General features: G+C 42.6%; 1 protein-coding gene across 2 annotated transcripts in view; it reads left to right on the top strand.

Annotated features, from left to right (window-relative positions):
• The window catches only part of LOC143153301 (zwei Ig domain protein zig-8), a 198,731-nt gene that overhangs the window by 161,248 nt on the left and 24,244 nt on the right, over positions 1 to 13,239 (top strand). For both annotated transcript variants that reach the window (XM_076324331.1, XM_076324330.1), the window contains exons 4-5: positions 3,730 to 3,940; positions 5,176 to 5,229. In XM_076324331.1, coding sequence (XP_076180446.1) covers positions 3,730 to 3,940; positions 5,176 to 5,229 — 265 coding nt within the window. The remainder of the gene's footprint in view (positions 1 to 3,729; positions 3,941 to 5,175; positions 5,230 to 13,239) is intronic.

Raw genomic sequence — 13,239 nt, 5'->3', positions numbered from 1 at the left:
CGGTCGTTTTCGTAGCGGTTTAGCCCCTTCGTGTCTCTGCCCGATCTTCGTGGAACGATCGATGGGAAACTGGTAACTGGATGCAGATCGGAAATGACTGCAGCCCGATAACCGGATATCTAATATCCTGCTGTTTGGCCCGTCGAGTGACGAAAAAATACGACCGATCGGATAAACTTTTCCCACTTCGGTTCACGTCTCGTCCGACCGACCGTATTCAAGGGACAGAGGAGAGCACGGTGGACCCGTCTCGCCTCGATCTTTCCTTTCGGGACCGTGTCGCAGACTCGCCCTTAAGGTCGCGGGGAAATATTAATCGTAACGAGGAAGGTGGCTCGCCTTTTTGAAGAGTCGTCGTTGTCGGCTGTGTGCGTATACCCGTCCCTGCGAGGGTCGCGCAAACCTTTGCTCATTACACGATGGAACGAAAGTCTGAAAGGGAATGGATTAACAGAGGGAATTATGCATGAGCGGGAGCAGCTTGACGCAAACGTGTTTTTAAACTTGCCCTCTGGCGAATCGTCGCCTTGCCAACGTGCACTGCATTACTTACCCCCGTGTTGGTCAATATTTTCGTGCATTTTTCTCGATTAGTTTCTCGGCTCAAATATCATTTCTGTTCGTTAACTTGCACGAACGTTTTCGTTTCGAGCGCTCTTTCCGCTCGAGCGGAGCGACCGTTTGTATCGATGGTAGTCGATCGTGGTACGAGCGGAAACTGGATGTCTGTCAATTTGAACTTTCTTGAAAATATTCGTGTTAACGCATTCCTCGATATCGGGGATGTGTTAATTTTGTATAGGTAATTGGTAATATCGTTACGTCGGAGTTTCTTAGTGCTTGTTGCGTCCTCCGACTTTCTCACTGTTGAATCGATCGGTAGTAGGAGAAATATGTCTTTGGTTAATTTATTTTTTAATAATTGTACTTACGAACAGATGTAACAATTGAGTAAAGAAAAATGTAAAAGTTTATATATTCTATGCCTTCGTTAATTCGAGCATATAAAATGAAATTGTTACTCTAATACACTTGAACACGGAGTAAAAAGAATAAGGTTCGTATCGTATTAATAAGGAACGAATGTCACCGAATGTTTAAAATACTATTTCTGGCGAGTTTTCATTCGTTGAATAATCGATGGGGTTTACCGCCGTTTGGCAAAGAGTACAAAATCGATTAACACGATGTATCTGTACCGTAAAAGAAATTAAACGTACAAGAAGAATTACAAGATGCTGTAACAAGATGTACAATGCTGGAAAGTAAACTCGCGCGCAGAGGCGCGCGATACCGGTACAATACTATCGTTTATACTATCCATAACAAAGATGTGACTCCTTAATGTTCTTATTCATACGATCGATGTATTCGCGAAACGAACGAGAATCAAGAACGACGTTGAAACGACAATTTCGTTTTTACACGGCCGGCGAAAGGGGAGGCAGACATTATGGCACGTCGATGAAAGTTAAAACACACTCATCGATGAAACGATCGTTCCAAGGTAAACTGTGCGCCAGGAATTACGGGTTTAAATCCTTCGCCGGAAAGATGCGAGGGAGGAGAAAACTCATAAGAATTGATGAATCAAGCTACCACGGAAGCAGAAAATAGTTCGCCAGTTGAGAAACTCGTGAATTTAACTGAGTAATCAGTAAACTCCCATTACCCGCCCCCTTCTCGTTTCTGAATGCAGACGTGGAGGGGAGCGGAGCGAAGGTAGTGGGGATTAATTATTTAGCCCGGAGCAATAAGATATGTCAAAGGTGGCTCTAACTGCGGAGCACGGGGTAAGCGGGGATGGGGTTCAGGGGGGTTACGGGGTGGGCGCTGGCTGCCGGAGAGTTCGTTTTGCCACGTTTTATTAATGGAGCTTGCCAGTGACATAAGAAAATCGTGATTTTATTCCACCCCCGTCTCCCCGTTGCAAGAAAGAATAATTGCGTCCGTATATTAACTGGACCGGCGTTTAAATTGCTCGGCGAATTGTTGCAACGATAAAAATAGTTTACCCCGCGCTAGGTCGGGCAGCCAGGCCACTGCTCGCGCCTAATAAAATTATCACTGCGTAAATATCAACCCGCGGCCGTCTCTTCGCTCTCAACGAATGGAATTCCCAGGTTGTTTCAACGTTGGAAATTTTCGAACTTTTCGCCACGTCTCGCCTCTCGCGCCCCCCTTGGTTCTCGGCGTCCGCGGTAACGGTGATTATCGCGCGTCGCTCCATTAAATCCCACCTTCGTCTCCCCTCATCGCGCCCCCACGTCTTTTTCCCCTCTTATTCGAAGTTTCTTTTAACAGTCTCTATCCTTTATCTCGGCCATAAGGTAACGACGTCGTAACGTGTTACTATGTTATGTATTACGTCTCTCGTAACACGGGCGTAAAGTAGCGGTACCGGGAGGGAAATAAGTCGTAACGGAGCGTTGATTTACGGGCCGCGAGTGTGCATTCCACGGGCTTCGGTTTTAGGAAGAGGGGAGGGAAAACGAGGATCGGGAAGTGCGGACCTCGCGCATCTGTAGTCGTGCGCGTATCGAACGGGCCTAAATGACGGCCCGGTGCTGACAAATGTGCGTCATTAGCGGTGAAATTTTACACTCAGCGGCCGGAACGGTTGCACTTATCCGACGATCGACGCGTTTCTTTTCCCCCCGTGACGCTGGAACGCCACTTCGGAGTAACAGGATTCTTCGTTCGAGTCGCTCCGCGCGGGAATTGTGAAATCAATTTCTACGCGGGTATCCGATCGGTCATTTTTTCGGGAACACGTTTTCGAAGAGTCTAAACTAGATCCAATGTTGCCGTTGAGGCGCAACCAACTATAAAAATCAATGAAGTAGAAATGAAAAATGACGAAGGACTCGCGTTCGAAGTGCACGAATTTTACCGAGGTGATGCAAAAGGAAAACTTGACGGTTGCACGATGAATAAATCGCGTGATACTCGAAACGAACGAAAATGTCGTAGGTAATAATGTCGCGATAATTGTAAGTTTAACGAACTTGCAAATTACAAACTAGCAGTCGACTTTACGAGTGGTCTGGAAGTCGGGAAAGGAACCCTTTGCGAGTAAATAAAATTATCACTGGACAATTATCGAGGTCACGAGGACGTAGAATATTAAAATAAAGTAACGAGTAACGAACGATTGTAACGTATCTTGGCGAACAAATCGCGTAAAGTTCGATTAGCAAATTAGCGATTGGTTTCGTTAAACCGATGAATTCGTCGAATTGTAGCGGCGTAAGGACGTAAGACGAAAGAGTCAGTTTGTACGTAATCAACGTCCGATACGCGCATGAATCGATCGGTATCGAGAAAATTGGAAAGGAATTTCGAGAAACGCGCTGCGAACAGAACGTATTTGCTCTTTTTATTCTGTACCTTCTCGCGCACACTCGATATTTCGTCGACGATCGAGAGAGAATACACATTTATATCCGGGGATAGAAACGATCTTTTGAGCAAATTCGTTTATCGAATCATCTCTAAACGAAGGACGATCGTAGCGATATTTACGCGTTGAAGTCGATGGTGCGACGTAGGCGCATCAAGTTAAATTAATTAACGAAGAATTTAACACCGTCGACTATTTACCGACTTCAATTCCTAACCTTAACATTGTGAAATATTTGCACGTCCTCCTCGCTGTTCGAGGCGATGAAAGCCGAGTAATTGCATTACATCCGTCGTAATTCCACCATCGACCGCGTGTGCTTTGAGGTGTCCTGGATGAGAAGCAAGGACCTTCACATCCTCACGTCCGGAAACACGCCGTTCAGCTCGGACGCGAGGTTCGGGCCTCAACACACACCGGGAAGCGACGCGTGGACCCTCAGGCTGGACAACTCGAGGAAGACAGACTCGGGCAAGTACGAATGCCAAGTGAACACCGAGCCCAAGATGATGTATGCTGTTCAGCTGTCCGTGCGAGGTAATTGCTATTCCCCGGTCTCCTTTATTTAAATCCACCCACTAAATTGAATTGCCCTTAAGCTGTTCTTCGTTTAATAACTTTAATAATCACCGCTCGCAACGAGTACCTACCGGGTATAGAGTGATTCTTAATTGTACCGCCACACTTCGGAGAATAAATTTATAGTAGGGGTCGGCAACCTCGCGAGCGAGACGAGCCGAAATTTTACGTTCGAAAAGAGAAGGGAATTAAACACGCGTGTATTATTACATGTATATTTATACGGGCGTTGGTATACCGTTACAAAGAAGTTGGGTTTCATTTGTCAAGCGTGTTCACGGTTAACGGTTAAATATTGTTACGATTATTCGCGGTATCGAAAGTTTCACTTTTCGAAACGAACGAAAGTAATAAAGAAGGTAGCTTTTCTTTTCTATCGACCCGAACGCCTTCAAGCTTGAACGCACGCTCGTAGACATAGAAACACATTGTTCGACTTATACTCCTTCGTAGAAGTTAAACGGAGAATGCATCCAATGCAACGAATGCAGGTAAAGTATTCGTATTGCGTATTTTTGTAAGCTGCGAAAGATTGAACGAAAACACGATTCAAATAATCTGATTCGAATCAAGAGCAGCAAGTTGCTGACCACCGATTTACGTTGTACGAACAGAGGTATCGAATTGCTCGGAAAGTCATTTCGTTTTTTTTTTTTTTTTTTTTGGGTGAAAATGAAACACGATTTTTTTAGAGCGTACGAACATTTTATTAAATTATACATCCTCCATATCGGAAAACGAAACGACTTTCCGAAAAACCTGATAAATTTGTATTAAATTTCGTCCGGTTAAATTTATTTTTGCACTTACTGCTAATTGAAAAAGAGTGCACGGTACCGCCGTAATCTGTTTTAATACGATGTACTCGACCTATGCACCATCGTCCACCGTCTATAATACTTTGCACGATGAATGACAATGTTCTATCTTCGTGTGGTATTTTTTCCTTCTTTATTACTTCGAATTTCAAAAAAAAATAAACGTCACGCGGTGAACGATCTCTCCGCTGGCATAGATAAATTAGAAATAAGAGCGATCGAATTAATTTTCAACACTGTCGCGAGACGAACGATTAGAAAAATAAATAACTCGGTATCCCGGGCGATTTGAAGAGTTATTTATCCGTTGGGCAATCCGCGATCGTGTACGACAAATTGCATCTCGATGACCGCCTACTGCACTTTTGCTTTTAGATCTCGACAAGCCGGAGGGTTACGACGAGCCGCATTCTCAGCAGACACGCATAAGTAAGTGCGCATCATGGAGGCGTGGGTTTATTCCTGGCCAGTGTTTCCTCAGTTTCATTGTAGCGCGTCTTTGCGCCCGTTGGTTGCTACCCGACACGGACCCGAGATAAATTTAACCACGGTGGACAATCGAATCGAACGTTTCGACGCGAAACGGAAATATTTCGCGTCGAACGCCCGATCAAATTGAAATTTTCTGCCGGGAGAAGAATTTTACGCACAAAACTAAACAACACTGTGACTCTATATTTTCATAGCCATCCGGAGATGATTAAAAAATGTTTTCAATCAAAATCTAGCGATGGATTGTCGTTCATTCCCAACGTTTTATTGCAAATTTTTCGACGCGTAGCCGACAGCGGCCATATATATACGCGCGCATACATACGTCAGCAATGCAATCAAAATTTCATCGAAAGTTTTTCCGTGCCAGCTACTCACGGGAATTAATCCCACCTATTTCCACACCGCACTTCCTCTGGATTCACTCGCAGTTTTTGCCTCTTATAGGCGCGCGTTTAACTCGATCATCGTAATGAAATCGTGGCCAAAGACAATATCGCGTAATTGAAATTTCTTCCTACAAAAATCTCCAAATTACCGACCGCTGGGAATCGACCCACTTCCCGCCGGATTTAAAAATATCATTTTCGGCCTCGCCATCTTTGTTTCATTTCGGGGCGAAGTTTCGAGAATATCGTTAGATCGCTCGCAAAACAGGATTCGGACGAAGTTTCTCCTTGGAAATGCAATTTTTTCGTTGGCGGATCATTTGCCCCTGATTTTTGATCCGCGATACTTTTCCCGCGTGTTTTCGTATTTATTCGGGAATTTCCCACGCGAAGCGAATGAAATTTTGATGCGCGAATTACGCACGAATTTTACGAGCGATACCGCAACGCGGGTACGTAGGTACGTAGGTAGCCAACAAGGTCGCTCCACGACTCCTCGCGCAACTTTTCGGCGAGCGAATTATTAGATATTTCTGTTGTTCCCTGGGATTGTTCGTACGAAAAGCCTCGCGGATATATCGCGAGTAACTTTGTTACCAAATTTGCATATTCCCCGGCGCAGGAAGGGTATTCCGTCGTTTTCAGGACGATACTTAAATTTCCGTTCTGAAGCGAATAATTAGTATCGTCTATGCCAAGGTTGGCGAACCTTCGTAAGTGCGTGACTGAAATTCGTAAAAATAGAACGAACCGTATGCACCGTACGAAAATTTATTAAAAGTATCGAGCGACGTTTCGTTCGCTTAGTATTTAAATTATTACCACACGTTTCATTCTTCGAGGTTGGGAGAAGAGTAATTGAGAGCTCGAGAAGGATTCCATATTGTTTCGAACGCAATATCAAAGGTTCGTTAAATTCTCCCGACTTAATTCCAAAGTTTCATTTATATTAGTATTCACGTATTTGCACAGTGTCGGTAGATTCAATATTCTACGAGGAAACGGAAGGATGCTCGGCGTATTTGTATACAGGAATCGCTTCAGCGCGAATACCATTCTTTCGAGAGATATGTACATTTATTATCAAATATTTTTCGGTTCTCGTTTATTTGGATAAATATCGTCGCGCGTTTAAAATTGATATCGTTAAATGAATTTCGTTTAGAATTCGGACGCGTGCTGTTGGTTCACCATACCCGGTCCACGTTGCAGCATTTAAAGCTGCCCGAGTAATTATATCGCGCAGAGTTACGAGACCTATGGGAATTTCTGAAACGATATTGAACTTAAACGTTTCTCTCGTAATCCGGTTCTGGAGCGGTACGATACGGGACGGAGCACGGCGTTGCGTCCCAAACTAAACATTCGGGGCCACTCGAAACCTCGTACCCGGGAAACGACATTATCGCTCCAAGTCGTAACCGAGATTTTGGACATCTACGACCCAGATGGACCCAACGCGATCAAAGAATATTCCTACGGTTCGTCCGTGTAAATCAATTTCAAATTTACGAGACGACACGCGCGAAAAAGCTCTCTTCTCCTACAACTCCATGCTCGGCGATTCGTACAGACATCGATCGATTTCGCATCGAACGAGTTAAAATTTATAATAATGAATACTACTTATAGTTTACTTTGTTCACGCGTTTATCGTATCGTTGTCGAATAAATTATATCATGTTCCTTAAAGTTCCATTCGAATCAGTTCCGTTTCATTGATTCGGTGAAGGCAAAGCGAGATTTACGGTCTCGCGGAATTCGTAAAAAGGCACGTTAAGCGCGATAAGTTTTCGAGGATCGATCGCGCGTGATTTTCTATTTATAAATACGCGATGTTAATGGAGATTGATGTATTTCCTTGGCGCGAAGGAGGATGTAGCGACACCTTTATACACCGTTGACCCGTTAAAAAATCATCCGACAGACGCTTTTTATTCCTCCGCCGGATCCAGCCGACATCAATCACTTAAGGATAAGTGCGCTTCCTCGCTGGCTTTGACGGCCGGGATCTGTCGTCGATTCTTCTTGCAACGTCCTTCTAGACGCTTCATAATTCTTTCCAAGTTCCATCATTTCATCCTCGAGACGCGAGATTTCTGGACCTTTTCTTTATTGCTTCTAACACCGGCTGAACGTCTTTCCGGCGCTCGTCGAACAGTTACGAAATTACCAGCGATATTAAGTCGATGCGAAAATAAGCAGAGATGCTTCCAATGGAGATACCGTATCTGCACGGTAGATTCGTTTTGGGAATTAATATTCGTAGAAAGTTACGAACGATTCGGTAGTACCGTTTTCATCGATGCTGCTCCAAATTCCGAACTTCTTTAGTTTAAATTCACCTCAATCGAATTTAGACATCGATTTATAACCGCATTACGTTCCAGTTTCGGAAACTGATTTCAATGCCGTGGATATTACGTTTTCCAATTCCCGAGTATCGTCGCGATCGAAAATTGTTGCAACGAACTCGTTACGCGTGTTTCGATGAAATAAGAAACAAATTAACAAAATTTATCAGTCCGATAAAACGATCGATACGAAAGCAACATTGACAAAACTTACAACAGGCTACGCTAGAACAATGCACAACCATTTTGTGGAAGAAACACACTTTCCTAGAAAAATACCAGGAAATCGTTAACTGCACGGAAAAACGTTAAAAAGTCATTGCATTCGACGAAGATATAAATATGCATACATATTGTATTGAATACAGTTGTATTTTGCATCCCATCATCTGTTTCTTCATCATTAGCGATGAAATTTGATCTACAGTCATTTTGCATATTCTTTCCAAACCGTTTTGCACCATGTTCAGGTCCGTTTCTTAAAAAATTATCCAACTTCGGATACTATCTCACTTTTTTGCAATTTCTAACGTAACAACGAGTTTCTCGAGTGAACGATATCGCGCGGGATAAATGAAAAGGTAAACAGAAAGCGTTCGACGTATAATCCGTTAATCTCCGACAAACAGAACACGTCGTTAATAACCACGATAATGAACATTTGAATCCGCTTTAAACGCTCCTCTCGATAAAAAAAAAGAAAAATAAACAAGAACAAAAAAATAATAAAGCCACTCGCGTATCGATGGGATATCTGACTTCTTTATTTCTCGTCTCGATTTTTTCTAGCTCATTTGAAATTCTTTTTACTGTCGGAAAAGTGTCGCGCTTAGCTGAAGGGGCAAGAGGAGAGTAGAAGAGAGGAGAGGAGAGTAGTAGAAGTAGAAGGAGCCGTTGGCAATAAATTCGCGACGGAAGCGACCGAACGTCGCGGCGATAATCGTGAAAGTTTCCCGTGCGATGGAACGACGAGGGCGGAGAAAGAGCGGGAGAACCGTCGCGGAAAAACAGGCTGCCGCCTCGTGTACAGTAATAACAGCATAACGTAATATTTCGCCGCGGAGAAATGCAGTTCCCGGGGGATTAATTCAAGTCTAATAGGATTATCCTTAATCCCGGTAGTCCTGGAAAACCTCCTCCGACCTGGGGTCTTTTTCCTCGTCACCTCGACCGCGGCCATAACCGCGCCTCCGAGGGCACGGTCGAAGACAACGCGGCGTTAAACGAGTCCCGACCGCGGTTCTCCCGTTGAATAATGTATGCTTGTCCCGGCATTATCGCGAGGCTATAGAACGGGTCTACGATCTCGTGCGCGCGAGCGCGCGCGCCCCGTGCACAACCTACTACCCCATCCCATTGTTTGTCCCTTTCGCTCGTAATGAATTATTAGGCCGCGCGTCCTTGTCTCGAGAACGCGACGTCGGACTCGGCTCTCGTTTGTTCACACTTCAAACTCCAATTTCCGGGGCGAGGATCTCTCCCACTACCGACGAGCAACCGACGAGCAACCGACGAGCAGCTTTTTCCACTTTTTCCACTCTTTTCTCGCCATTCTTCTCGGCCGACGTAGCTCTCTTTCCCTTTTTCTCTCTCACTCTTTCTCAGACACTCTCTCTCTCTCTCTTTCTCTCTTTCTTCTTCTTTCTCTCTTATCTTCGTCTCGCGCCCAGACCAGAGAAATAGGTCGCGTTTTAATATAGAGGCAAGACTTAAGGCTCGACTCGCGGTAAGTGAATCGTAATTGTGATCCCTTTGGGGCGTCGCTCGACCTTTGACCCGCTCTCGACCGTGGATTTTCAGACTTTTACGAGTCTCACGGAACCCCCGTTTTTGCACCCGCGTTTCGAGCGCCGATTTTTCATACGTTCGAGAACCTTTGTTTTACGAATCTTCGACGAACTTTCGAGTCGCGGTTTTTTTTCGTATTCGCGATCAATTTCTCGATCGATCCGATATACGATGTTCTTTGTAGATCTTCTTCTTTTTTTCGTGTTTCTCTGCTGGTGAATATTATTTTTACGTGTTCTTTCCTTTCTTTTGATTTATTTCACGTTTTACTCAAACTAAGTTACCTACATGTACATACTCTAGACAAGAAGAATAATAGTTGTTTCTTAAGGAAACGAGACTACGTTCCAGAAGAATCGTGCTCAGATCTTTGTACACATATCGAATTAAAAATCTTTCCTAATGTTTGAGTCGTAACGTTGTACATAAAATTTAGAAACTTATTCGTAATTTACAGTTGTACTGTTCAAATATGTGTGCGTTTTATTCTTCAACCCGTTAGTGTAAGTTTACATTGATTTAATCGTTGATTCGAAAATCAAGATCCAAATTCTTACACGTTGTTATCGTATCAATAATAAGAATAAACTGTGCTGAACAATATTTACCACTATGTACACCAAGGTTTCCTACCATTGTCACCGAGCAGTTGTATCGCTGTACAATATTCGAAGCTTTCATACTATAGACACAGACTCTTAAAGTATGAGTCTTGTCCGTTATACAACTGTTCCGGAATAGTTCTGGATTCGTTTCGAGTTTGCCCTCGATTCCGAGTTTAATGCATTTCAACTTTTCGAAAGTGTGAGGTCTTTCGATGACTTCGTCATTTAGAAAATACATATAAATCTTCGAAATATGTCTCGGATTGTTTTCAACGTCTGCGTGAGAGTCTTTGCGTTTCCTATCGTTCGTTGTTACCTAATCGATGTCTATTTCTGTCGCGACACGATCCTTTAAATTTTCAACCTGACGTAAAGTGTAAATTCGATGGAATGCACCACGTCCAGTGTCATTATCGGTAAAAGTAAAAAAAATAGTCCACCTCGGATCGCGATCTCGAATTGAAAGAACCATAGTTCGATAGAGTTTAGAATCGAGGAGCGAATACATTATCGAGATTGCTAGTACACAGAGTCGACGAAAATGGGTGGTACAATCGCCATAGAGTTTGTGCAACGTGCACAAATACAGTCGGGAACAAAATTGAGTGGACAACCTTTTGTATCGGATGAAAAGACTGTATGTCAGGAATTTTTCTTCGTTAATTGATACTTTTTTAATTTTTTGTTACAGTTTACACATTTGTAAAGATATTTCGTAAGTCGTTTCTCGAAATAATGTATTCCATTTGTGTTCGTTTAATATTTTGTATTTCCTCCTTTTACTTTAATGACTACTTTTGAACGTTTTGAAATATTTTCTACTAAATGTTCGATGATGTTTTTCGTTATACCTTCCTACGAATGTTGCCAACCGCTAGAAAATGTAGTTTTATATTCTACTGATAAATGATACTCCTTTATCCAAGAATGGTCACTTTGTGGTGATCGTTTAAAAATTTCTATTCTTGAATCCTTGAAAATATTTACTCTTCCTTTTGCTTACTGTATTGGAGCATTGTCTTGCTAGGAGACAAAATCGCAGGCAATACACATTTTCTCTACAAATTCTTTCAAATTTTGATTTATTAAATTAATATATCGATTAGCATTACAGAGTCCACCGATTAATATTAAATTTCAAATTCCGGGTTAAGAAAAACATCCCCACACCATCGTGGAACCTTCAACGTGCTTTGCAGTATAAGAGATGAATTTTTGTCCGAGTGTTTCGTTCGTTTTTTTCCAAACTCATTCTCAGATTAACAAAAATTTGTCAAAAGACAATACGAGTATGATGAAAATGTTAATACTAACTAGAATCTGAAACATTCTGTATTCATATGAAAAAGTTTGAAACAATGTAACATCTACAAACCTCGACACTATATGGAAAACAATGTCCAGTCAATTTATTCACACCGTTTCGTTCGTGTGAAGCTTGTAAATATTCTTCTTCGAAATAAACCACTTTATTTCGAAAAATGACTTACGAAGTATCTTTATAAATGTGCAAACTACGACAAAGAATTCCAAAAATAACAATTAATTAGAAAAAATTCCAGACTTACAGGATTTCTGTCCAACACAAACGAGCGTCCACTCAATTTTGTCTCCGACTGTACATCAAAAGCGAAGAATAAAAGTTTTCGATACGGCTGTTGGTTTTCGAGAAAATCGATTTCGAATATTTGTCGTGCACACGCGCGATCGCGTCTGTCCATTACTCACTATTTCTGCTTGCATCGGTGTTTGTAAATATCGACAGTGATGTGTCGTTATCGGTTTCAACTGATTCTAACTAAATGGACGATAGCATAATCAACAAGAAGCAGACAGTACTTAACCAACGTAAATGTTGGTTGACAATACTCAACCAGTGTTAAACTCTAATATCGCTTGAAAAAATGTGCAACGGATAGTCAAGTCGGTCGAATTGTATCCTATGGAAAAAGAAAGATCGATCTCGCGTTGAAGGACGGTGTAGGATAAGTTTTGCTTAGATCTAGTGAAACGAAACATTGGTTCAAATACATTGGTAAGAAGATAATGTTTACTATCGTCAGATAGTACTACAATCTAGATATATACAGAAATCTCGCGTATCCAGTAATATAGTGGAATATACAAAGACAAACGTAAAAACGAGAAAAGATACAGATTACAACTTGCACGTTTCGCGAATTATGTCGAAAGAGTCGTGTACTCTTCGTGGTTCTCGGCTTGGAAGCCGAGACCAGAGTCGAACTAAATGAGCAAACCTTCGTCCACGCGACAAACGACTCTTCTCCACTAACGCTACGACAAGGCTCTCGAAACTAACGCCAGCTATCGACTATCGATGTCGTCGCACGCCTGACATCATCGTCGCGTTTCGAGCACTCGTTCCAACGCAATCCGCAATTCCTTCCAGGACTTTCTTTCTCGTTGCAATATCCGAAATCGATCGTTCCGAAAATAAAACCCATTTAGAATAAAAAAAAAGTCAACAGTTGACTTTGACGGAGTTCCGTGTTCTTTATTTATTTTTGCACAGGAAATTATCCTATGCAAGGTTGTACCGTTCGTCTTTGCCCGTCCTTTGTAGCGAAAGAAAATCAAATGGCAGAGACGGAATATTGACGCGGTTGGTGCCTGCTTGGCTCGCAGAGAGAAAGAGAGAGAGAGAGCAAAAAAAGAAAAAGAAAAAAAAAGAGAAGAACCAGTCGCGCGGTTCGATTTCGAGCGTGAATTGGAGCGTACGAAACGCTTTTACGGCGAAAGAGGAACGCGTCGTTTCACGGCGGCACGCATATTAAACGAGTACTTGGCCCG

This window comes from Ptiloglossa arizonensis, chromosome 12 (assembly GCF_051014685.1).
Source record: "Ptiloglossa arizonensis isolate GNS036 chromosome 12, iyPtiAriz1_principal, whole genome shotgun sequence".
Taxonomy (NCBI): Eukaryota; Metazoa; Arthropoda; class Insecta; order Hymenoptera; family Colletidae; genus Ptiloglossa; species Ptiloglossa arizonensis.
This window is presented reverse-complemented; position numbering and strand designations above follow the sequence as displayed.